The sequence below is a fragment of the Staurois parvus genome, unplaced genomic scaffold (genome assembly GCF_062004578.1).
Source record: "Staurois parvus isolate SC_StPar_1 unplaced genomic scaffold, SC_StPar_1.0 ptg000315l, whole genome shotgun sequence".
Classification (NCBI taxonomy): domain Eukaryota; kingdom Metazoa; phylum Chordata; class Amphibia; order Anura; family Ranidae; genus Staurois; species Staurois parvus.
The window spans coordinates 2,032,894-2,060,181 of NW_028318111.1; the positions used below are offsets into that span (position 1 = coordinate 2,032,894).

At 42.5% G+C, this 27,288-nt stretch overlaps 1 protein-coding gene across 1 annotated transcript in view; it reads right to left on the reverse strand.

The window, feature by feature from the left end:
• CFAP65 (cilia and flagella associated protein 65) overlaps positions 1-27,288 on the reverse strand; it is a 133,425-nt gene that overhangs the window by 20,229 nt on the left and 85,908 nt on the right. Inside the window, exons 23-29 of the mRNA XM_089683579.1 lie at positions 25,196-25,387; positions 24,957-25,106; positions 21,496-21,639; positions 20,173-20,289; positions 19,337-19,453; positions 14,454-14,525; positions 9,422-9,636 (exon numbers count right to left, since the gene is read on the reverse strand). Of these exons, the coding sequence (XP_089539705.1) occupies positions 9,422-9,636; positions 14,454-14,525; positions 19,337-19,453; positions 20,173-20,289; positions 21,496-21,639; positions 24,957-25,106; positions 25,196-25,387 (1,007 nt within the window). The remainder of the gene's footprint in view (positions 1-9,421; positions 9,637-14,453; positions 14,526-19,336; positions 19,454-20,172; positions 20,290-21,495; positions 21,640-24,956; positions 25,107-25,195; positions 25,388-27,288) is intronic.

Consider the following 27,288-nt stretch of genomic DNA (forward strand, 5'->3'; position numbering starts at 1 on the left):
CTACTTTAACTGGCAATTGGGCGGTTATGCAACACTGTACCCAAACAGAATTTAAATCCTTTTTTTCACACAGATAGTGCTTTTCTTGGTGGTATTTGATCATCACTGGGTTTTTTATGATATAAATTTAAAAAAAACCAAAAAGTTGGAATAAAAACAATTACATTTTGGCTTCAATTTATGAAGAAATGTATTTTATTATTTTGTATGTTTTAAAACAGAAAGTAGAAAATATATTTTGCTACATGTTTTTTGTAAAAAAAAAATCCAAAAAGGTGTATATTGATTGATAGTTGCATAGTTAGTCTGGCTGAAAAAAGACTGAAAAAAAAGCTGAAAAAAGTCCATCCAGTTCAACCATAGAAAAAAAAAAAAGTTATAATCCTATACCCACAGTTTATCGAGAGGAAGGCAAAAAAAAAAAAAAAGCAAAGCATGACCCAATTTGCTCCTGCTGGGAAAAAAATTCCTTCCTGATCCCCCGAGAGGCAATCAGATATTCCCTGGATCAACTTTACCTATAAATGTTATATCCAGTTATATTCTGTGTATCCAAGAAAGAATCCAGGACTTTCCTACAGCAATCCACTGAGCTGGCCACAACCAACTCTTGAGGGAGTCTATTCCACATTTTCACAGCTCTCACTGTGAAGAAACCTTTCCATGTTTGGAGATTACATTTCTTTTCCTCCAGACATAGAGAGCGTCCCCTTGTCCTCTGTGATGACCTCAGGGATTGGTTTGTGTGAAAATTATAGTGTCTACAATCCATGATATATATAAAATGGAATTTACACAGCTGTAGATGCTATACTGGTAATGGCGATTATCAGCAACTTATAGTAGTGATTGTGACTGTAATAGTGTGGCGAGCAATCTGGCACTAACAGCCACTAGCTAGGAGGGACACTAAATGACTGACACTGACGTCGCTAGCAACACTAATACAGTGATCCAATATAATTCTGTACACTGTACTAATGACACTGGCTGGGAAGAGGTTACCATTAAGGGGCAATCAAGGGGTTAACTGTGTGCCTAACAAGTGTAATGTGTGCTGCTTGTACTCACAGATCTGGCTGTTCTTTTTCTCCCTGCTTTTCAGGGAGAAGAAACAGCCAGATCACAGTTCTGTGTACACAGAGTTCTCTATGTTTGTAAACAGAAAACTCTATGCTGTGATTTGCCACATTCGATCAGCAGGCTTCAGACAAAATCATCGGCTGAAACCTGCTGACAAACTCGCGCTGTGTCCAATCATAGTTTGGGTCAGCAGGAGGCGCATGCATACGCACCCCAAACCCAGAAAATAGCCGGCAGCATACATTTACGTTGCCGAGCCTGCAGCAACCACCCACCAGTGGCGTCCCTAGGCAGATGCGGGGGGTGCGCGCCATACCGGGTGACACCTATCGCACAGGGTGACACCGGACCCGCTCCATGAAAAGGTAAGTTGTAAAGCAAGCCGACGATCCCTGCAGGATGTAAAGTGCTGCGTAAATTGAAGGCGCTATATAAGTACCTGAAATAAATAAATACATTTTATATATATATATATACACATATATACACACACACATACAGTTAGGTCCATATATATTTGGAAAGTGAAAAAAACAAGAAGCACACCAAGCTTGCGCATTACCTCAGTAACCAGAGCTCTGAGGAAGAAGGTACGACCTTCGAAACACGTCAGCTGTACTGAGTGTCTACCCCCATGATGGGATTCGCGCTGGCCTCTTGTCTCTGAAGTCCCTTGGAGGACTTACATGCCTGTTTTTATTCGCTGTTTGTGAGTACCATTCCTTTACTAATAAATTTTGGTTACTAATGCGCAAGGTTGGTGCGCTTCTTGTTTTTTTCACTTTGCAGTATTGTTCGGGCTTCCCCAGCCTTGTTTTGGAGCTGCACGACCTTTCATGCTCTGGTGGTCGTTTCGTTTGGGTTTGATTTCACCTACTCGCCACCGGCCTGGGTCCTGGAGCGCAGGAGGAATCGTATTTTGTTCATATATATTTGGACACAGGCACAATTTTAGATTTTACTTGCATAATTGATGAAGAAATAATGAAGGAGTAGCCCACACCTGGCCATAAAACAGCTTTTGATTCAATTGTCCAATTACTTTTGGTCCCTTGAAAAAAGGGGAGGGGTAGCTGTAATTCCTAAACCCTTCCTCCAATTTGGATGCACATACCCTCAAATTAAACCTGAGAGTGCGCACTTTCAGCCCATATCCATTATATAACTATAGCCTGAATAGAACTAAAATTGTAAGCCCTGCACCCTATGAGGACGTGCTTAGCACGAAACACGTCCGGGGGGCTACAGCATCTGGACATCTAGCCACCGCTGGTGGCCATCCTGAATTTTTGGTCAGTACTATCTTTTTTTTATTAATAAATTCAATTAAAACGCATCAAAGCAATATTATACTATGTGGCGTCCCTTATTGGGCTCTCTCTGGGAGCACCACCTTCCACAGTGCCTGTTTTAAATAAAGGGGACCTCTGATGCCTGTGATTGCTTGATGAACCTTGGGGCCCTATTACTACGGGGAAGCAGAGGATGATGTAGAGTGCGGCCTGACCAGAATGCTGATGACCTAGGTGTTTGATGAGAAAAGACACTTCTTTCATGCGTATTTAATACGCACTTCTGGTGAGTGCGCATTCTATTCATTGAACTATCTTCACCTCTGGATTGCACACATTCTCACCACGGACAGGATCCTATATGATTGATATGATTTATACTTTGTGATCTGGACGTTTGTGTGATTATTAATTGTTATCGCACCCTGTGCATTCATATAAGTTTTGCATATTGCACATATTAGTCTGTTGTCATTTGCATTTTAGCTCTTAGCGCTGCACCTTTTATTTCTTTAGTCTTTTGGAAAGGTTGGTTGGTTACCTTTTTGGTGTTCTAGCGGCTTTTATCTCAATTTAATACGTTAAGTAGCACTCGCTATATTCTCTACACATAAAACTAAAATTGTGCCTGTGTCCAAATATATATGGACTTAACTGTGTATATATATATATATGTATATATATATATATAAATTATATACACACACAGTATTCAGACACTGTACAGTGGGGCAAAAAAGTATTTAGTCAGCCACCAATTGTGCAAGTTCTCCCAGTTAAAAAGATGAGAGAGGCCTGTAATTGACATCATAGGTAGACCTCAACTATGAGAGACAAAATGAGAAAACAAATCCAGACAATCACATTGGCTGATTTTTAAAGAATTTATTTGCAAATTATGGTGGAAAATAAGTATTTGGTCACCTACAAACAAGCAAGATTTCTGGCTCTCACAGACCTGTACCTTCTTCTTTAAGAGGCTCCTCTGTCCTGCACTCATTACCTGTATTAATGGCAACTGTTTGAATTTGTTATCACTATAAAAGACACCTGTCCACAACCTCAAACAGTCACACTCCAAACTCCACTATGGTGAAGACCAAAGAGCTGTCGAAGGACACCAGAAACAAAATTGTACACCTGCACCAGGCTGGGAAGACTGAATCTGCAATAGGCAAGCAGCTTGGTGTGAACAAATCAACTGTGGGAGCAATAATTAGAAAATGGAAGACATACAAGACCACTGATAATCTCCCTCGATCTGGGGCTCCACACAAGGTCTCACCCCGTGGGGTCAAAATGATCACAAGGACGGTGAGCAAAAGTCCCAGGACCACATGGGGGGACCTAGTGAATGACCTGCAGAGAGCTGGGACCAACGTAACAAAGGCTACCATCAGTAACACACTACGCCGCCAGGGACTCAGATCCTGCAGTGCCAGACGTGTCCCCCTGCTTAAGCCAGTACATGTCCGGGCCCGTCTGATGTTTTCTAGAGAGCATTTGGATGATCCAGAAGAGGATTGGGAGAATGTCATATGGTCAGATGAAACCAAAATAGAACTGTTTGGTAGAAACACAACTCGTCGTGTTTGGAGGAGAGAGAATGCAGAGTTGCATCGAAAGAACACCATACCTACTGTGAAGCATGGGGGTGGCAACATCATGCTTTGGGGCTGTTTCTCCACAAAGGGACCAGGACGACTGATCCATGTACAGGACAGAATGAATGGGGCCATGTATCGTGAGATTTTGAGTGCAAACCTCCTTCCATCAGCAAGGGCATTGAAGATGAAACGTGGCTGGGTCTTCCAACATGACAATGATCCCAAACATACCGCCCGGGCAATGAAGGAGTGGCTTCGTAAGAAGCATTTCAAGGTCCTGGAGTGGCCTAGCCAGTCTCCAGATCTCAACCCCATAGGAGGGAGTTGAAAGTCCGTGTTGCCCAGCGACAGCCCAAAAAAAATCACTGCTCTAGAGGAGATCTGCATGGAGGATGGGCCAACATACCAGCAACAGTGTGTGCCAACCTTGTGAAGACTTACAGGAAACGTCTGACCTCTGTCATTGCCAACAAAGGATATATAACAAAGTATTGAGATGAACTTTTCATATTGACCAAATACTTATTTTCCACCATAATTTGCAAATAAATTCTTTCCAAATCAGCCAATGTGATTGTCTGGATTTGTTTTCTCATTTTGCCTCTCATAGTTGAGGTCTACCTATGATGCCAATTACAGGCCTCTCTCATCTTTTTAAGTGGGAGAACTTGTACAATTGGTGGCTGACTAAATACTTTTTTGCCCCACTGTATATACCCCTTTAGGAGACACCTGACGGACTAGAAATTAAACTGAACCTTTCCTTTGGACAAATCATTGGTTCACCTTAAAGCAAAATTCCAGGCAAAGGTTTTTTCTTGTAATAAGAGGTGTGTAAATAAAAGTTACCTTTGTAGATGTGTTTGCAAGTCAGGAATACTACCTCCGTACAATTTATACTTTTATTCATGCCAGTTAGTAAAGCTTCTGCTATACTTCCAGCCCCTTGCAGATATGGGAGCTGTAGTTCTCATACACAGAAGCACTAGCGTCATTTATCTGCCCCCCCCCCCGCCCCCCCGCCCCTTCACATGGCCATTCACAGAATACTCTATATTCTGCGAACCATTCAAAGACTACAAGGCGTTCTGCGAATTGCTAAGAGGAGAAGGGGGCAGCCTGAAGTATAGCGGGAGCTGTACTAACCAGCATGCATAAAAGTATAACTTACAAAGTATAGAGTACAGAGCAGTGGTCCTGACCTTCCATATCAGCAGAAGTAACTTTTCTTTACAAACCTAAAATTACAAAAAACATTTGCCTGGAGTTCTACTTTCAGCCGGGGTTCACACTACAGCGGTGCGGTAAATCCCATGTGATTCGCACAAGAACCGCACCGCATTCCTGTACAAATCACATGCGATTTTGTATGGCTCTATTCGCACTGCACCCGTACTAGAATCAGATCGCATGGGTATTCCCACCTATGCAATCTTATTCTGCACATCGCACTGCATTTTGCGGACCTCTGTCGGGGTGTTGTTAACTTAACATACACACCCGCATCAGTTCGCATAAACGGGGTGCGATTGTGATGCGGTACGGAATTCACACTGAAAACGTTGCGAATTCCGCACAGCATCAGTGTGAACCCGGGGTAAAGCTTCATTTATACTTTGCCTGGGGCATACCCTTAAAGAAAAGAAACCTAATTAGAACTATTATATTGCAGTGTAATGGAGTTTTGTGCATGTCACCTGTAATTATGGCCCATTAGCAGCCACCAAGCAAAATAGAACGTCCATAATATGGTATGCTCTTCCATATTACAATACATTGATATCCATCAGGAAGTGATCAGAGCAGGGGCGGACTGACCATTTGGAAACTCGGGCACTGCCCGAGGGCCCGGGGTCAGTAGGGGGCCCCATGAGATGCCCCTGGTACCTTTTTCATAGGCTTTTTTGAGTTTGGGCAAGGACACAGGGGCCCCATGATCCCCTATTGCCCGGGGGCCCCATGAGTTGTCCGCCCCTGGATCAGAGATTTTAAACCGGGTGACACAGGAGGAAATAAGTATTTTATAAGATATAAGTATAACTGGTCTGACTGCAACCGGGTCCTTGTGAAAAATATATTTCCAATAGGCACCTCTAATAACAAACACTACAATTAGTGATATAAAGGCATTTATTAAAGTATTGTCCTGTTCAGGTTTAACAATGGAGCTGCAACAACTATGTTAATTACTAATATTATTTTGCATAATACAGACTGCAGAGTTGTATGTTATCAGTAATGGGAAAACAGTAAGGGCTTGTTCACATGAGTGGCCAGGGGGTGGTAAAAACAGATGGCTTAGATTACACCCTCCCCCCCAACACAGAAATGCTGCCGCTCAAGGCTATACCCTTGCCACAGCCAAGGCAAAAATTAAACATCAGGTGGTCCCAAATGCGACCCATTCAAGTGAATGGGGCCACGCCAAAACCAACCCACAATGGTGTGCAATGCATGCATGGCGTGCGTGGGGGGTCAGCATTTTCAGGGTAATAACTCTGAAGTCTTGTTGATGAAAAGTTTATATGGGAGTGGATAAAATTAATGTGAAAACAAGTGCAAATGTAATGGTATTTTAAATCACATAAAAAAAATAAGAGGACACACACGCACAGGAGCGGACTGACAACTCATGGGGCCCCCGGGCAATAGGGGATCATGGGGCCCCTGTGTCCTTGCCCACACTCAAACCACACCCAAAAAAGCCTATGAAAGGTACCAGGGACATCTCATGGGGCCCCCTACTGACCCCGGGCCCTCGGGCAGTGCCTGAGTTCCCCAATGGTCAGTCCGCCCCTGCACACGCATTAGTAATAGAAAATACAACTGACAATTTCAATTGAGGTTCCATTCACACTAGTGCGACTCCAAAGTCCTGAGTTTTCAGGTGCAACTTTCATACAACTTTACATTCTCTGACACTTAAGGGCTCATGTACACGGGGCGTTTGGAAAACTCTTCTGAATGATGTAAACTGACTGCTGGAAATCGTAGGTAAAAAAATGTCAGTTTTATGCACATTTGCGCTTAGAAGAGTTGTTAAAAGATAACCTCAGGAGACCTTCCAAATGCCCAGAATGCACTGAAAAATAGTAAAAAATTTACTATTTCAGACATTTTGAGAGAAATAGAGAGAGCAGAAGCAGAGAGAGCAGTATGTGTTGAGATGACCTGTCTTTTCTGGTTGTATTCACTATGGATCCCATCATGAGAATAATGCGGCACATTCTGCCATTTTTTCCTGCACGCGAAACCTGGAACTGACTGCGCTGGTGTACCGGGTCCATCTCAATACATGGAAAACGCTTTGCATGCATTTCCGATGATGAAAAATGGCTCTGGGCAGCATCTGGACATGGAACAGTTAAAAAGAGCTTCTAAACGCAAACGCTTCTAAATGCGGTTAACCGCGTTTACACGCATTTACAAGCGTTTGAGGTTTGAAACGCCGGTAAAATCTACTCCTGAATGCAAGTTTGGTGCGTTCGAAAAAACGACTGTAAACTCAACTGCCTGTAAATGAAGATGTGTACACGGACACATAGGAAAACATTAGGGAGAGTTCAGGGGCTGCTGAAAAAAATAGCTGAACAGCTCCTGAACGTCCGTTTATCAGCTGCAGTGTACATGAACCCTAAGTCACAAGAAAGTCACATCAAAGTAGTGCAGGAACCTTTTCAAAGTTACTCAACCTCTTGGTGCCAGCCGCACGCAAATGTGCGGCCTCCCAGCGTCTGGGCCTTTAAGCCGAGCGGCCGCATTTTTGCGTGCAATTAAGAAAAACATATGTGCTAAGAGTGTGCACCCTGCGTGCTCCCAGCACACATGTCCGGTACTCACGGAAAGGTCCCGATCTCTTTTCGATCGGGACCTTTCGTGATCGTGTGACCGCCGTGATGGTGAATCACAGCGGTAACATGACCCTAAAACCCCACCCCGCCTCCCGGCTTCTGAAACCCTTAACACTTTGAGGACCAAGGGACGTATTTGTCCCATGTTTTTAATTGCGTGTATCATCTGATTAACCTCTTGCCGTCCGCCTGCTGTTTATAAACGGCAGGGCGGTGGCAGTCCAGGGGCGGGTTGCCGTTCATAAACGGCACCCGCCTTTTCTAGCTGTGCGCGCTCCCTGGGAGCGCGCACCACCGCGATCCGGTGCCCGCTGTATCCTCCGGACACAGTGAAACACCGATCATCGGACGGGACCTCTGTACGAGGTCCCGATCATGTGATCTCTGATTGGCGAATCAGTGATCACATGCAAAGTAGTAAGAAAGATGTCACTTGTGACATCATTGCTTACTATGTGTGAAATCTGTGAATGATCACAGAGGTCACATGGTACAAGGCTATTCACAACAGTCTTGTAACATGTGACAAGGTGTGACCAATCACAGCTCACTCAGTACTTCTCAATGAGTGCAAGAATGCAGACAGAGAGAAAGAGAAATGATTGCTTTTACATCCTATATGGGTGTAAAAGCAATCAGTGTAAAAAAAAAAAAAAAAAAAATCTTCATCACCCCCACAAGTAGTACAGTGTCACCATGTACTGCTAGGGTGACAGTATGTAAAAAAAAATAAATAAATAAAAAATAATATAAAAAAAAATAAAATAAAAATGTAAAAAAAATGTTTAAAAATTATAATTTTTAGTTATAAACTAATTTTGGATTTTTTTTTTTTTTACTAAAAAAATAACGGAATACATTTTGGCCAAGATTTATGATGAAATATTATTTATTTGCAAAATGTTTGTACGTTTTCATTTACATAGTAAAAAAAATAAAAATCCCAGCGGCGAATAAATACCACCAAAATAAAGCTTTATCTGTCTCAAAAAAATGGTAAAAAATTCATATGGGTACAGTATTGCATGACCGCGCAATTGTCATTCAAAGTGTGATAGCACTGAAAGCTAAAAATTGCCCTGGACAGGAAGGGGGTAAAAGTGTCCGGACAGGAAGTGGTTAAGAACTTAAAACTCTTTTTTTTTTTTTTTTTGGTTTGAGTCAAAATATTAGTTCTTATCAACAAACAACAAATGGATCTAGCTTTTTGCCAATTATTTCATGAAATGGCTTAGTTACAGCAACTGAAGTGTACGAAGTTTAAAAACGAAAAAAATTGATTCTTTTGGCGTTCCAAAATCTTAAGGTCCTCAAAGGGTTAAAGGGCCAGGAGGTGCCGGTGCCAAGGGTTAAGTCACATAGATTGGAATGGGGTCCATTGAAATCAATGGGCTGTGACTTGTAATGCTACTTTATATTTCCAAATTTGCATGACAAGTCGCACTAGTGTGAACGGAGCCTTATGTAAAAAAAAATGTTGATGCAAATCTCATGTGACAGAAAATAAGCTGCCTCGCCCTAAAAAGTAACAACAAAAATAACAGTTATGTAAAAGGTTTCGCTAGTAAGATGGTAGGGATTTACTTACCGCTGCTGGAAGTGACGTTGGAAGTCGTTCTGGTATTGGTTCAGAAAATCTGGTGTGTGGTGGGATCTGCCTGTCAGGGACAGGTGAAGCTGGATGGGCAGAGGTGGCTCAGGTCGAACCGGCAATTTTTGACTTTCTTTTAGTGCCCGGCGACTCTCCCTGTCTCGGCTGACTGGTGGTCGGGCATTGCCACCATTCTTGATCGGTGGTAGAGTCTGCATGGCAGAATACAATTGTTACATCATTCAGTAAACAATCTTTGATCCTATTTCAGGGTGAAGAGCACTTTAACTAGTTGCTGACCGCAGATAGCCGAATGACGTCCTCCCAGAACGCGCTCTCCTGCGCGCCCCAGGGGGCGCGCACCTGGTGATCTCCGTGATCGCTGATGATCAGTGCCCTGATGATCGGTGCCCAGCAGTGCCACCCCCAAGTTCCGCCCACCTGTGCCCAGCAGTGCGCCCACTAGCTCCACCCACCTGTGCCCAGCAGTGCACCCACCTGTGCCACTTTGCAGTGTCACACACCTGTGCCCAGAAGTGCCACCTACCTGTGCCCAGCAGTGCCACCCACCTGTGCCCACCAGTGCCACCCACCTGTGCCCACCCACCAGTGCTGCCCACCTGTGCCACCCACCAGTGCAGCCCAGCAGTGCCACCAGTCAGTGCCCAGGGGTTGTGCCAGTCAGTGCCGCCAGTCAGTGCCCAGCAGTGATGCCAGTCAGTGCCGTCTATCAGTACCCATCATCAGTGTCACCTATCAGTGCCGCCTATCAGTGCTGCATATTAGTGCCGCCTATCCGTGACACCTCATTAGTGCTGTCTATCAGTGCCGCCTATCCGTGCCACCTCATTAGTACTGCCTATCAGTGCCCTTTAGTGCCGCCTATCAGTGCCCATCAGTGCTGCCTCATCAACGCACATCAGTGAAGGAGAAAAAATACCTGTTTGAAAAATTTTATAATAGAAACAAAGAAACTTTTTTTTTTTTTTCAAATTTTTTGCACTTTTTTTATTTATAGCACAAAAAGTAAAGCGCCCAGTGGCGAATAAATACCACCAAAAGAAAGCTCTATTTGTGAGAAAAAAATGATCAAAATTTCATATGGGTACAATGTTGCATGACCGCGCAATTGTCAATCAAAGTGCGGCAGCGCTGAAAGCTGAAAATTGGCCTGGTAAATAAGGGGGTATAAGTGCCTGGTAGGCAAGTGGTTAAACAAAGTGCATTATCCCTTTCCCCCCCTTTTCCCTAAACTAACCCACCCTCTCCCTCCACAAACGCATAATTCCTTTATCTGATTGGCCATGGATATGAAATTTGTTTACATTCAGCAGTGCAAGTCTTCACCGTCCTGGTCACCTCTGTGCATTACAGCCTCATAGACATCTATGGGATCATCTCTAGCCTTAGGACACAGCCCTACAGAGGTCAATGGGGTACTAATACGCATGCATGGCCAGGACAATTATTATTATTATACAGGATTTATATTATTATTATTATTATTATTATTATATAGGATTTATATTATTATTATTATATAGGATTTATATAGCACCAACAGTTTGCTCAGCACTTTACAATATAATGGGAGACAATACAGCAACAATACAGTTCAATACAAGAGGAATAGGAGGGCCCTGATCCTTGGAGCTTACAATCTAAGAGGGAGGGGCTGGTGATACAAAAGGTAATAACTGTAGGGGATGGACTGGTAGGAGGAATAGCTGAATGTCCCTTGTGCTGATTTTTAGGTTTACTATTTTGGCTGCACTTTAGAAACCTACAAAAAAGACACAAATTAAAGCTTAACCTCCTCAGCGGTATGATTCTTTCCGATTTTTTGTGCTGAAAGCGGTACCATTTTTTTTGCATGGAAATATGTAGTTTTTTATTCTAGGCTGTAATTTTTAGGAATAACTCACTGAAATCTGTCCGAACAAGAGTCTAGTAAACATTCCAGGTATGATAAAATTTGAAACACGAAATCATAAATTATAATTTAATAAATAATCATAAAAAATAATAATATAATAATAATAAATTGAATTCAATAATATAATCAAACCAAAAACACTGAAATTTGAAATACAGAGGCAAATTCGCACATCGCTGAACAAAGTTGCAAAATCGTTTTCAGTGTCTGATGACGAATTTCCCCCACGAATCATTATCACTCAATTCTTCAAGTGGTTCTGATTTACTATCGCTGTTCTCTAGCCGGTCTAAAACCGCTTTTGTCATAAAGGGACGCTTTTTGGACGCCATGGACGTTTCTCAGTTTCCAGGCAGATAGAACAGTCAAAATGCAGGCAGGGCGCCGGACAAAGCACTCGGGACAAAATGTATGTGAAATGCATTGAAATAGCAATGACAGCAAAAATGACATTTTTTAAAAAATTCAAATTTCCCGCCGCTTCCCGACGTCACAGGGACCGGAACACGGAAGCCGGATGCCGGCATCGGCCGGAGGAGATGGCCGGGGACGCTGCAGGGGACACATCGCGGGAGCGAAGGACAAGGTAAGTATTGCAGGGACCCCCTGAGCAACGCCGCATGGTAAGCCTGAGTGTAGCTCGGGGTTACCGCTTTTGGTATAGAAATTTTACCCCGAGCTACACTCAGGAACACCGCGAAGGAGGTTTAAGTGCAGCCAAAATATTAAACCTAAAAATCAGCACAAGGGGCATAACTTACATTCAGCAGCATGTGTTCCTCGTGCTGATGCCTCTTCAGTGAAATCCTCTTCCACCCATGCTCCCAGAACTAAGGGGCTGTTGCAGGCTCTCATATGTTCACCATTTCCGCCCAGCTTCTATCAATCATCCACCTTTCCTCCATTCATGTGGCTTTTAAGGTTGGAGTTGCTGGTTGGAGGGTTTCACCTAACAGAAAAGGCATCAGCACAAGGGACACATGCTGCTAAATGTACACTACTGAATACAGGTTATGTGCCTTGTGTTGATTTTTGTGTTTTATATTTTGGCTGCACTGAAAGTGTTCCTAAACCCACAACAGTACAATCAGTCTGTAGATGCAGTAAAGCATGCTTGTTATACTCACTGCGGAGCCTAAGGGGTTAATCCTCTGCGTTGTGTAAAAAGGCCGTTTGATCCCAACTTTTCTGCTCCTCCTCTTGTTCAAATGTCCGTCTTATCTCCTGATAAGCCATTCTGCAGATGCTCAGTTTAGTGTGTATCGCTAGAAAGGTTTTTATTTTCTTGAGAGAGTGCATGTGATCAGCACTGGGCCAATCGGTACTGTATAGACAGAGGTCAGGAGTTTTGCATCCTCCAGAGCAGAAAGAAAACTCCTCCTACAAGCTTTAACCAGTGCTCTGCCGAACACTGATAGAAGTCACAAGACTGCTATATACTGCTGATGAGAAAATGTATTTAGCAACTTATATTGACTCAAATAATTGCATTTCCATGTTGTGTGTACTGTGGGAGACCGGATATAGTGAATGCAGGGTCCGGGGAGAGCGGATATAGTGAATGCAGAGTCCGGGGAGACGGGATATAGTGAATGCAGGGTCCGGGGAGACCAGATATAGTGAATGTGGGGTCTGGGGAGACCGGATATAGGGAATGCAGGGACCGGGGAGACCAGATATAGTGAATGCAGGATCCGGGGAGAGCAGATATAGTGAATGCGGGGTCCGGGGAGACCAGATATAGTGAATGTGGGGTCTGGGGAGACCGGATATAGGGAATGCAGGGTTTGGGGAGAGCGGATATAGTGAATGCAGGGTTTGGGGAGAGCGGATATAGTGAATCCAGGGTCCGGGGAGAGCAGATATAGTGAATGCAGGGTCTGGGGAGACCAGATATAGGGAATGCAGGGTCTGGGGAGACCAGATATAACGAATGCAGGGTCCGGGGAGAGCAGATATAGTGAATGCAGGGTTCGGGGAGACCGGATATAGTGAATGCAGGGTCCGGGGAGACCAGATATAATGAATGCAGGGTCCGGGGAGACCAGATATAGTGAATGCAGGGTCTGGGGAGAGCAGATATAGTGAATGCAGGGTCCGGGGAGAGCAGATATAATGAATGAAGGGTCCGGGGAGACCAGATATAGTGAATGCAGGGTCCGGGGAGACCAGATATAGTGAATGCAGGGTCCAAGGAGACCAGATAGAGTGAACGCAGAGTCCGGGGAGACCATATATAGTTAATGCAGGGTCCGGGGAGTCCAGATATAGAGAAGGCAGGGTCCAGGGAGACCAGATATAGTGAATGCAGGGCCCGGGGAGACCAGATATAGTGAATGCAGGGCCCGGGGAGACCAGATATAGTGAATGCAGGGTCCGGAGAGACCAGATATAGTGAATGCAGGGTCCGGGGAGACCAGATATAGTGAATGCAGGGTCCGGGGAGACCAGATATAGTGAATGCAGGGTCCGGGGAGAGCAGATATAGTGAATCCAGGGTCCTGGGAGACCGGATATAGTGAATGCACGGTCCGGGGAGACCAGATATAGTGAATGCAGGGTCCAGGGAGACCAGATATAGTGAATGCAGGGTGCGGGGAGACCGGATATAGTGAATGCAGGGCCCGGGGTTTAGTAACACTTTAAGCTGTGTCTTTTGTAGGTTTTTAGAGTTCAGCTAAAAGGGAAATCAGTAGTCACCTTTTCAGACACCTATCATGAAAGAAATATTTGTATTACAATTCCTGAAGTTTGCAATCTAAGGAGCTCTTACTTCACCTGCTCCATACTTGTTCACAGTCAGTGATTAAATGTTGAAGCCAGAGACAGCCAGGTTATAACAGCATTTTCAGAAAGAAGGTCATCTGTCCTAGCTATATGGTTACATCATCTCTGCCAAAGAGCGAAGAGACATGCTGATGTAAACTCCGATTGACTACTAATGGAGATCAAGTAACTGAATGCTGACGGTTTTTGGTCATGTGACCAGCACTTGTGAAGTACTATTTTTCAACGAGCCCATGAATAATAAGCCATAATGTAGTTATATGTCTGCCATGTTACATTACCTGTGCAGATCATTCACTGGCTCACCTTGTATTTCCTGATCTCAGTCAGCTGGTTTTTATTTTGACTTCTTCCAGGGCCACCAGACTTCAGGCAGCTCTAGGAACACAAGAAAATGTTAATATGTATTCAATGGTCATAACCAGGGGCGGACTGACCATTTGGAAACTTGGGCACTGCCCGAGGGCCCGGGGTCAGTAGGGGGCCCCATGAGATGCCCCTGGTACCTTTTTCATAGGCTTTTTTGAGTTTGGGCAAGGACACAGGGGCCCCATGATCCCCTATTGCCCGGGGGCCCCATGAGTTGTCAGTTCGCCCCTGGTCATAACACAACTATAACTATTGAGAAAAGGTTTTTCATATTGAAAGATTTTATTCAACCACACAAATCCATCACATTCACTTACATTTATCGGAAGTGAATCCATGCAGGGAGAAGTACAGAATCTTAAGAAAAGGTTTTTAAAAACAACTGCATACATATTGTTGTCATTAGGCACTTGAAGTGGTTATAAAGTCTATTTTTTAAAAAAATGACAAACATGATATACTTACCTGCTCTGTGCAATGTGATTGCACAGAGCTTCCCCAAACCTCCTCTTCTCAGGTCCCCTGCTGGCACTCTTGGCTCCTCTTCTGCAAGTACCCTCATAGCAAACTGCTTGCTACTGTATGGGGGCACTTATGCGGGCTCGATCCCAAGCCGCGCTGCCTGTGTCCATAGACAGTGACAGCTTGGCCACGCCCCCTCACATCACAGGATTCGACTGAGCCAAGCCTCTGAGTGTAGGGAGGAGGGAGAGAGCCACTACAGACAGGCACATCGCTGGACTGAGTGAGGTAACTATGGGGGGGTGGTGGGGGGTGGTGAGGGGGCTATACTACTACCTAAACATTCTCTACTTTACTGCAGGGAATGCATTAAGAAAAATCAGGTTTATGCTTTAGAATCAGTTTAAATTGGAACTAAAGTCACAATACTTACCTCCTCTCCAACACTATGATGTCTGTGAGGGGTCCCTGTCCAGCACTGGCATCCTTTACCCACCTTCTTCCTGGTGCCAGTAAGGTGGGTTTATTTTATTGCAGAAGAGACATTACTTTTGCAATATATATTATTATTATTATTATAATACAGGATTTATATAGCCAACAGATTGCTCAGCACTTTACAATATAATGGGAGACAATACAGCAACAATACAGTTCAATACAAGAGGGTTAGGAGGGCCCTGATCCTGGGAGCTTACAATCTAGGAGGGAGGGGCTAGTGGTACAAAAGGTAATAACTGTGGGGGATGGACTGGTTGGAAGAGTAGAAGATTCCAGTATTAGCTGAGGGCGGGATAGGCTTCCCTGAAGAGATCGGTTTTCAGAGATCGCCTAAAAGTGAGCAGAGTAGGCGATAGTCTGATAAATTGGGGTAGAGAGTTCCAGAGGATGGGGGAAGCTCTGAAGAAGTCCTGGAGATGAGCATGGGAGGAGGAGACAAGGAAGCTAGAGAGTAGGAGGTCTTGCGAGGAGCGGAGAGTACGGTTTGGGTGAAATTTAGAGAAATAGCCTGCCTGCTTGTAAGTTTTGTAATTTTGAGTGTAGTTCCACTTTTATGATGATTTCCAGAAATGGATATTTTTACAATTACATTGGGCCAGCTTGACCTAGTGTAATTATGCATAAACCATACCTGGCCAATCCCCCTGTAAGCTGGAAATCACTGTAGTAGGTACGGCTACTCTAGACATCTCCACTAGCTTTGGGCCCTGTGCTCAATGGCTACTCTGCTGCTTACTGAACACAGGAGGTCACCTGCTTGGCATGGCAATGTTCTCTGATTGGACAAGCTGGAAAGGTGAGGAGGTGACATCACAATCTGCACAACTACAATGTACCTCCAGCCAGTGGATGGTCTGTAAGACCGCCTGGAGCAGAAATATATTTATGTTTGTTTACAGCTGTAGCTACATAAGACCAGGGGCTTCCAGACTTTCTAAACAAGGGTCAGTTGATTGACCTCAAGACTTTAGGTGGGCTGGACTGTGTCCAGGAGAAGTAGAAATTTTCAAGCTACCAGTGGGAGTAAAGAGCATCTCATCTTTGGCATTATAGAAAGGAATAATGCACCATTATTGGTGTCACTGACAGGAATAGTGCCCCATTATTGGTGTCACTGGCAGGAATAGTGCCCCATTATTGGTGTCACTGGCAGGAATAGTGCCCCATTATTGGTGTCACTGGCAGGAACGGTGCCCCATTATTGGTGTCACTGGGAGGAATAGTGCCCCATTATTGGTGTCACTGGCAGGAATAGTGCCCCATTATTGGTGTCACTGGCAAGAATAGTGCCCCATTATTAGTGTCACTGGCAGGAACAGTGCCCCATTATTGGTGTCACTAGCAGGAATAGTGCCCCATTATTGGTGTTACTGGCAGGAATGGTGTCCCATTGTTGAAATAGGTAAAAGGATTTATGCCCTGTTGTTGGTGTCAGTGGGCATAACAGCATCTTGTATCAGTGGGAGGAAAAGAGCCCTAAGGGCCAGATAAAGGCAGAGGGCCACATCCGGACCCCAAGCCACAGTGTGGAGACCACTGCATAATACATGCTGGGTTTTTTTTTTGGAAGTTTTTTGGAAGACTGAGGACATCTTATGGTGGAGAAGAGGTACTGCAGTGGACAGTGCTGACGTTGATGTGTGTATTGCAGTCTTAAATTTTGTTTTGTTTTTAACTTCCAGGAGGATGTTTTTATTGTTAGCATAAAGCTGAGATTTAAAACATCATGTAGTGCAGTTTTACACCTTTCATCTGTCATTAGCAATCTCTTATCTGTGCTGTAGGCTTCATACTGCAATGTCATGCAACCTGGGGAGTGCAGGGCATCAGGGCCCAGCCTCTGTGAGGGTATCATCATAGTGCCCTTCACTCACAGAGTATTGATGAGGAGAGCAAACACTGACATGATGAGGCTCTCAGCATCATCAAGGACTGCCCAATGCAGAAGAAGGCCCTTTGTGTCACATGACCAGCCTGAAGCAATCTGGAATAAAATACACAAGGAAGGGGGGGTCACCAGAAGGAGGGGGTCTAGAGACTGAAGTTGGGCATTAAGAAGCCCACCAAGATTGCATTAACACATAATTATAAGAGCCGTTTTGTAATAGGTCTTCTTTACTATCACAGCTGAATTTATCAGCATATGTTCAGTTGCATGTTGTCACATAAGTAGGGATGAGCCACACAATAAATAGGGGTGAGTCTCTTTTTTTTTTATCTATTGAGATTTTTATTTATTGTGTAACTAAAAAAATGATCCCTTGCAGTGGGGCTGGGCCTGCACTACAAGGGTTAATTGCTCATTTAGGTCTAGGGGAACAAAAAAAAATGTTCCACTCAAACTCATGGGTAGAACCATTAAGTAAACCCTTTTACAGCACCAAAAAATGTACTTACCTGATCATCTACTCATACTCTCGACTGGTCCCCACATCCTCTTTTCCCTCACACTCCAGCGGTCTAGGATCTTGATGTCATCAAGACCAAAGCAGGGTCTGTAGTCCTGCATTGGACATGTTGATGGCCGCTGGAGGGCGGGGGAGTGCCATCTGCTGGGATAGCAGAGGATCAGGTAAGTAAAACAGTTTCTCCTTTCCCATAGAAAAAAAATGCAATCAACCTTTACGGTGCGGGTGCAGACCCACTGCAATGCATCATTTGTTGTCTGGAGTTGGGCTTTAAGGTTAGTGTTTTTTATTTAGCGTTCTCTGTATTTATTCAGTTTCTTTTTTTTTTTCCAGTCTGTTTTTTGCTTTGAAAAAAATAATGAGGCTAATGAGACGCCTTGGCAAAAGACCAGTGTAGTATGTTATATTAACTCCCAAATAATAATAACTCCCCATTCATTTTTATACATGTAATAATAACTCCCAGTCATTTTTATACATGTAATAATAACTCCCCAGTCATTTTTATATGTAATAATAACTCCCCAGTCATTTTTATATGTAATAATAACTCCCTCTATGTAATAATAACTCCCCTAGTTTTGAAGAAGCTAAATGACATAAAAGTTGAAAGTAATAGTTTAAATTGATATGCATAATCTGATAATATATACGTAAGAGTGTTAACAGGTTTTAATTATTGAAAGTTATTATTAATTAATTATTTGGAGGATCAATTCTTTAAAGCGCCAAATTCTTTAAAACGCCAAATTCCAAGTTATAAATGCAAAGAATAAACAGAGAACGTGATTGACTAGCCCAAGTTCTTTATCGACGCAACAGCATGCAGGAAGTGAGGTTGCATTATATGTGGAAGAGTGACGTTGTATTGTACAAATTCTGACATGATATTCTCCGGAAGAGAAATAAAGTAAAAAATTAAAACCATGGAAGAAATCAAACAAAGCGTTGGGAGACGTGCATATTCACATTATGAATTCTAGGATATTTTAAATGTACATAACTTTGTACATTACATGTATGTTGATATTTCCCAATTCTACGTGTAATTTTTGTTTACTTTAATAAAAATCTACAATGTAAAAACTTTCAAAAACCATCGTTAGTCTCATTTGTTTAATAATAAACATTTAATTCAAAAATGGAATTTATTTTAGATAACTTACGCCTTTTTCTGCTTGGGAGCTATTATTACATAGAGACAGTTATTAGTACATATATAAAAATGACTGGGGAGTTATTATAATATATATAATAATAAATGGGGAGTTATTTTCCAGGAGAGTCATTATTATACGGTACACTAGGTCCAGGTTAGGCAAGATCTTCATAACCCTCAGGGACCATTTGAAGCCCATTGCCCCTTTTAAAACACCAAAAATCACCTTCATTCCACGTTCCTGTGAAATCCAACATATTTGTGTTCATCTCTAATAGTGAGTAACCTACCATCTGAAATCTCTTCTCAGGTTCATGAATTGTGAATTCTACTGTCTGCCGCTCCTCTTCTTCCTCCCAGTCTCTGATGGCCCGTTCATACTCAGCGAGGCCCTTCTCCATAAAGATCTGGTATGGGGTAAAGCTTTTTAATAACATGGTACATGAAAATAACATTATGACACTCACGGGCTTACAAGCTGCAGTGACTCTAAGCAACCAATCAGAATTCATCTTTTTTGTGATCTTGATGCAGTAGGCTGACTCTGAGTGTTTGCTTTGGCTTAATTGTCATTGCTGTGAAGTGAAACAAAAAGAAAGCGCACCAACCTTGCGTATTACCCCAGTAAAATGGGATTTTATTGAATTAAAAAATATACTCTCAAACAGAGAAGTATAACAAGCGTATAAGATCCTCACCGGAACTCTAGGAGTGTGAAACCAACAGCTCTGACGAAGAAGGGACTCTCTTTGAAACGCGTCAACCTTACTTTGAGAGTCTGCCCTCGTGATGAGACTCGCACTGGTTTCACACTCCTAGAGTTCCAGTGAGGATCTTGTATGCTTTTTATACTTCTCTGTGAGTATATTTTTGAATTCAATAAAATCACATTTTACTGAGGTAATGCGCAAGGTTGGTGCGCTTTTTTGTTTCACTTCACAGGTCAGGCTTCCCCAGCCTTTTTTAGAGCCGCAAAACCTTTGGACGAATTTCTACAAGTTCTGTTTCCATCTATCCACCCTTGCTCTGGGTCATAGAGCGCAAGAGGTGTTGTTCTTGTTTCCACTGGTATGATAATTGTCATTGCACCTTGTTAGTGAATACGTATATCTCCTTCACCCCTCACCTCACACACCAGCTCCAGAGCGTAGAATGATGCCTGGTCTGCAGACTGAAGGGTGACCACCACACTTACACTCTCACCCGGCTTCACAGTACCCGAAAGAGGCGAGACCTGAAGAACCTGCAAGCAAAGGTGGTTGATAAGTCGCAATGGGAGTTATTTACTAAAACTGGAGTGTGAAAAATCTGGTGCAGCTGTGCATAGAAGCCAATCAGCTTCCAGGTTTTATTGTCAAAGCTTATTTGAACAAGCTGAAGTGAGAAGCTGATTGGCTGCCAAGAACAGCTGCACCAGATTCTGAGTGCTCCAGTTTTAGTAAATATCCCCTAATGTGTCCCATGTACAGTGCCAGGACAAGATCCTTTAGCACCCAAGGCCAAAGTGCACCCCCCTCCCCCACATTGGTAGTGACCCCTTACATTGGTGGTCAGTGTAGGTAGGAGATCTGTCTTTGCTCTCTTCTTACATAACCCCTGGAGGAACCCTGAGTACAGCTTTCACATTTATCCATTTTTAATCTCCCATTTTTTTTTAATGTGACCCTGTCATCGATCTGCAGGATGAAGTAAAGAGTGTTAATACTAACCGCTCCTGCTGCCCACAGCACAGAATGCGGCTCCATTCTCATCAAGTCTGTTGGAAAACCAAGACAGTATCTTCCACAACACCCAGTGGTTCCTCCTGCCAATCTTCACATCACTGCAGGACACAGTAGTGACATGGAGGTCCGGTGGAGGAACCACTGAGCACAAAGGGGATGCAGGTTTTCAAGCAGACTTCAAAAAAGATTCCTCATCAACTGAGCTGTGTTCGGTAGTGCAGGAAAAATAAGAATTGGTCTTCTGTTAGACATTCTATGCATGAAGGTAAAAACCTTCATTGTGCAGCTGCCCCCACAGCCCCCTCCGATACTTATCTGAGTCCAATCCTGATTCTTCTCCTCATTGGCTGAGACACAGCAGCAGGAGCCATTGACTCTCGATGCTGTCAATAACAGCTAGTGAGGAGGGAGTGGGGGGCGGGGCTGAGCAGCACTCTGTGTCCCATAGACACACAGAGGTGGCTCAGGAGCAAGCATGCACGAGTGCCCCCAGAGTAAGCAGTATGCTCTGGGAGCACTCAAAATGGGGAAAGGGCTAGAAGCGCTGGCGGAGGAACAGGGAAGAGGAGGATCTGGGCTGCTCTGTGCAAAACCATTACACAGAGCAGGTAAGTATGATGTGTTTGCTGTTTAAAAAAAAACGTTGTAACCAATTTAATTCAACTCCTAAATTGGCATCAGAATTGAAATATCATTAATTAAAAAATACTAATGTATATGCTTACCTCACTGGCATTTGGGGAACCAGCATACCATGTGAAGAGCAAGCTCTCATTTTCAGAGGTGTTATTCAGAAAGAGCAATCGGCTGGACTTAGAGAAGACGGGAATATCCCCAAATGTCAATTTCTGCTGAGTCAGGCGAGGGACCTGTAGAGATTCCAGTAACAGTGAGGCTGATTAAAGATAAGGTGATAAAAAGGAAGGGATGTACCTGGGTTGCCTATACAAATCAATATAAAGTGCAGCTGAAGCTGAATATAAACATGAAATCAGAGAAGACATCAATATTGGGCATTAGACCCTTTAAAGCAGCCATGCTCTCAATAGCCACTTGCGGACCAGCGACATACTTGTACTGTTTTTTTAAAGCCGGTGAACGGCTCTATTGTAAAAGCAATCAGAGCAGCTAACTAGCTGCTCGTTAGCTTTTACACGCAGCAAGAGCAGATGCTCCCCCAGGATCTCCCGTCCAATCGAGTGACCAGTTGACGCCTCCGGACAGCTGAACAAAGCCGGGATCAGCTTTGAGTGTGGGATCAGTGGGAGGCGGAGCCTTGTAAAGTTGCTTGGTAATAGATAACCACCCTGTACAGACCCTCCCAAAAGTTTTATCCTACAACTGGGTGAAAATACCTGCTTTCAGAAGAATGATTAGCAGTCATGTGACCACTATCTGTTTCCAGTTTCTAACCACAGTGGTGGTGTAGTTGGCAAAGCCTTGTAGAGTTGCTTAGTAAAACAACTGAACACCATTACTGCTGTTTGCATTTTGTTTTTAAATTTACGTGTTAATGACCACTTTAATCATTCTACCCCAAAATGGATATTTCAGTTTTTAGAAGGTGCTGGAGAAGGAGGGTTAAACATCTTACAATTTTGTACCCGAATAGGCCAAACGTTTCTGGATACCTGATCATTACACCTACCTATATGGCCATATCTCCAAATGATTGAGTTCAGGTGTTTCCAGTGAAGGGTACTGCTAATACTATACCATACAAAGATATGTAAAGTGGTAGTAAAGTCTATTTTTTAAGTTGTACCTACAGGTAAGCTTACGCTCAGGCTTACCTGTAGACAGGGGTGGACTGACCATTTGGAAACTCGGGCACTGCCCAAGGGCCCGGGGTCAGTAGGGGGGCCCATGAGATGCCCCTGGTACCTTTTTCATAGGCTTTTTTCAGTTTGGGCGAGGACACAGGGGCCCCATGATCCCTTATTGCCCGGGGGCCCCATGAGCTGTCAGTCCGCCCCTGCCTGTAGATACAATTAATATCTCCTAAACATGTACCGTTTAGGAAATATTCACATCAACAATAGCCGATGATGTCACCTGTGCATGTGCAATGATACTCTGCATTCAGGGCATACAGTATACTGTTAAATGCAAATCGCCAAGCTGTGGCTCTTGTTTGACGTCATCGTGTTCCCCGGCCAATCAAACAGCCAGAGCCTGCAAACCTGGAAGGAAAACCAGGTGAAGATGGAAGCACTGGGGACCAAGATACAGCACTGCGCTGGAGGGCTCCATGGGCAGGTAAGATTGTCTATCCATTAAATACATGTGCCTCTACTATGGGGGCTCTCAGAAAAAGTTAGGACCACAGAATATCAGGGTGCCGTGACGTGGCTCTAAGGGTTACGTATGTATTTGCAAATGTGTGCTAACTAAACCCCTGTTATAAACGCATACTGTTAGACAGGTTAATTTGGTTGTTGGCAAACTGGCTGGCAAGTTATCCAGGAACAATGTTCTCTCCCCTTTATTCAAGATTGGCATAATGTACTAGTATGCGGTGCATACTAGTACATTATGACGTATACCTGTAGAAGGCTCAGGTTTTTTTTTGTATATTGTGGTGGTTTTCTACCTATTTAAGACAATTGTGTGCTTCCAACCTTATGGCAACAGTTTGGAGAAGGCCCTTTTCTGTACCAGCATTAAGCTGCCCCTGTGCACATAGCAGCTCCATAAAGACACGGTTTGAGAAGATTGGTGGGGATGAACTCCAGTGGTCTACACCAGCCTTTCTCAACCAGGGTGCCCAGGCACCCTGGGGTGCCTTGAGGTTTATTCAGGGGTGTCTTGGCAAAATGTCCAAAAAATGGCAAAAACTTGTATACAAAGCAGCGGGTGGAGAAAGCCGGCCATTTAGTTACACAAAGCCACAGGTTCTCATTGTGCACCATTACGACCTTCCTAGCTGCCTGCATCCTGACGACCAATGACATCATCAGTTGATAAGGAGGATGTCAGCTGCCTGCACAGCAGCCTAGTTTGACCCTCCCCCGCCCCTCTCCATCAGTGCTGGGGTCACATTAGCTCAGTGATGGAGAAGAGAAACACTGGAATACTAATCAGTACCAGGGTGCAAAAGTGTATTTGCTTTGGAAGAATAAATCACCTCTAACGTTGGGTGTCCTACATGTGTGGATGTTGCTGCTATTAGAATAGTTTTTCACATTTTAGAATGGGGTGCTCTTTTAAAATTATGGACAGTCTTGAGGTACCCCATTTTAGAATGGGGTGCCTCAAGACTGTCCATATTTTTAAAGGGTGCCTCAGGACTGTCCATAATTTTAAAGGGTGCCTTGACTGAAAAAAGGTTGAGAAACACTGGTCTACACAGAGTCCTGACCTCAACCTTACAAAACAATTTTGTAGGGAATTAGAATGCTGGTTGCATGCCAGGTCTTCTCTTCTCCAACGTCAATACCTGTCCTCACAAATGTTCTCTTGGTTGAAAGGATACAAATTCTCACACACACACACACTCTCCAAAATGGTATAGAAAGCCTTTTCTGAAGAATGGAGGCTGATATACTGTAGCTCCAAAGAAGGGGAGAGGAGGGAGCAACTCTATGCTCATAGTTTTGGAATGGGATGCCCAGCACATAGGTGTGATGGTCAGGTGTCTGCAAACGTTTGGCCTTATAGCGTATATCTTTCAGACATCTTTGGTCCTATTTCTGTGCAGCCTTAAGATGATCAGATTCCCTGACGTATTTATTATTATTATTATACAGGATTTATATAGCGCCAACAGTTTGCTCAGCGCTTTACAATATAATGGGAGACAAAACAGCAACAATACAGTTCAATACAAGAGGGATTTGAGGGCCCTGATCCTTGGAGCTTACAATCTAGGAGGGAGGGGTTAGAGGTACAAGAGGTAGTAACTGTGGGGGATGGACTGGTAGGAAGAGTAGAAGATTCCATTATTAGCTGAGGGCAGGATAGGCTTCCCTGAAGAGATAGGTTTTCAGAGATCGCCTAAAAGTGAGCAGAGTAGGCGATAGTCTGATAAATTGGGGTAGAGAGTTCCAGAGGATGGGGGAAGCTCTGGAGAAGTCCTGGAGACGAGCATGGGAGGAGGAGACAAGGGAGCTAGAGAGCAGGAAGTATTTAAGCATAATAATAAATATTTTGTACATTCCTTTCAATACACACTTAATATTCTCACCTGTCTGGGTAGTAAAAGCCTGGGGGTGGCAGCTATATGAGAAATATCCCCAAACACAGCCGTGTCTCCCAGTACACTCCGTTCATAGCCAATCCCTTCAAAGGTAATAAGAGCAGAGTCTCCTCCTAAGATATGCACGGGGACAGTTACCTGTATGTAAGAATAAAGTACAGCGCTTAGTTAGAGGAGCTGATTTGGACAGCAGGGGGCAGAGTAAGACAAAAAACGAGCAGGCTCACCGAATAGGTTTTGGCCTCCAGAGGTGAGAAGATCCATTCCACATAGGCAGTTGCACCTGGTAATATCTCCCCTCTAGGATTTAAACACTGGAACACGGGGTGATGATAATTCTGCTCTTGAACTTCTCTCAGTGGTTCCAGCTGAATCTCATAGATAACTGCTACAGAGCCCCCATTATACAGTTCATAGATCTGCAATAATAAATATAAAGTAGATTTGCAAAATGTACAGAATCTATCTATCTATCTATCATCTATCTATCTATCTATCTATCTATCTATCCATTATCTATCTATCTATCTATCTATCTATCTATCTATCTATCTATCTATCTATCTATTATCTATCTATCCATTATCTATCTATCTATCTATCTATCTATCTATCTATTATCTATCTATCCATTATCTATCTATCTATCTATCTATCTATCTATCTATCTATCCATTATCTATCTATCTATCTATCTATCTATCTATCTATCTATCCATCATCTATCTATCTATCCATTATCTATCTATCTATCTATCTATCTATCTATCTATCCATCATCTATCTATCTATCCATTATCTATCTATCTATCTATCTATCTATCCATCATCTATCTATCTATCCATTATCTATCTATCTATCTATCTATCTATCTATCTATCTATCTATCTATCTATTTATCATCTATCTATTATCTATCTATCTATCTATTTATCATCTATCTATCTATCTATCTATCTATCTATCTATCTATCTATCTATCTATCTATTATCTATCTATCTATCTATTTATCATCTATCTATCTATCTATCTATTATCTATCTATCTATCTATTTATCATCTATCTATCTATCTATCTATCTATCTATCTATCTATCATCTATCCATCATCTATCTATCTATCTATCTATCTATCTATCATCTATCTATCTATCCATCTATTATCTATCTATCTATCTATCTATCTATCTATCTATCCATTATCTATCTATCTATCTATCTATCTATCTATCTATCTATCTATCTATTATCTATCTATCCATTATCTATCTATCTATCTATCTATCTATCTATTATCTATCTATCCATTATCTATCTATCTATCTATCTATCTATCTATCTATCCATTATCTATCTATCTATCTATCTATCTATCTATCTATCTATCCATCATCTATCTATCTATCCATTATCTATCTATCTATCTATCTATCTATCTATCTATCCATCATCTATCTATCTATCCATTATCTATCTATCTATCTATCTATCTATCTATCTATTTATCATCTATCTATTATCTATCTATCTATCTATTTATCATCTATCTATCTATCTATCTATCTATCTATCTATCTATCTATCTATCTATTATCTATCTATCTATCTATTTATCATCTATCTATCTATCTATCTATTATCTATCTATCTATCTATTTATCATCTATCTATCTATCTATCTATCTATCTATCTATCATCTATCCATCATCTATCTATCTATCTATCTATCTATCTATCATCTATCTATCTATCCATCTATTATCTATCTATCTATCTATCTATCTATCTATCTATCTATCTATCATCTATCTATCTATCCATTACATTATCTATCTATCTATCTATCCATTATCTATCTATCTCTCTCTCTATCTATCTATCTATCTATATATCATCTATCTATCCATCATCTATCTATCTCTCTATCTATCTATCTATCTATCTATCTCTCTATCTATCTATCTATCATCTATCTATCTATCTATCTATCTATCTATCTATCTATCTATCCATCATCTATCTATTATCTATCTATCTATCTATCTATCTATCTATTATCTATCTATCTATTTATCATCTATCTATCTATCTATCTATCTATCTATCTATCTATCATCTATCCATCATCTATCTATCTATCTATCTATCTATCTATCTATTTATCATCTATCTATTCATATCGATCTATCATCTATCTATCTATCCATCTATTATCTATCTATCTATCTATCTATCTATCTATCTATCATCTATCTATCTATCTATCCATTACATTATCTATCTATCTATCTATCTATCTATCCATTATCTATCTATC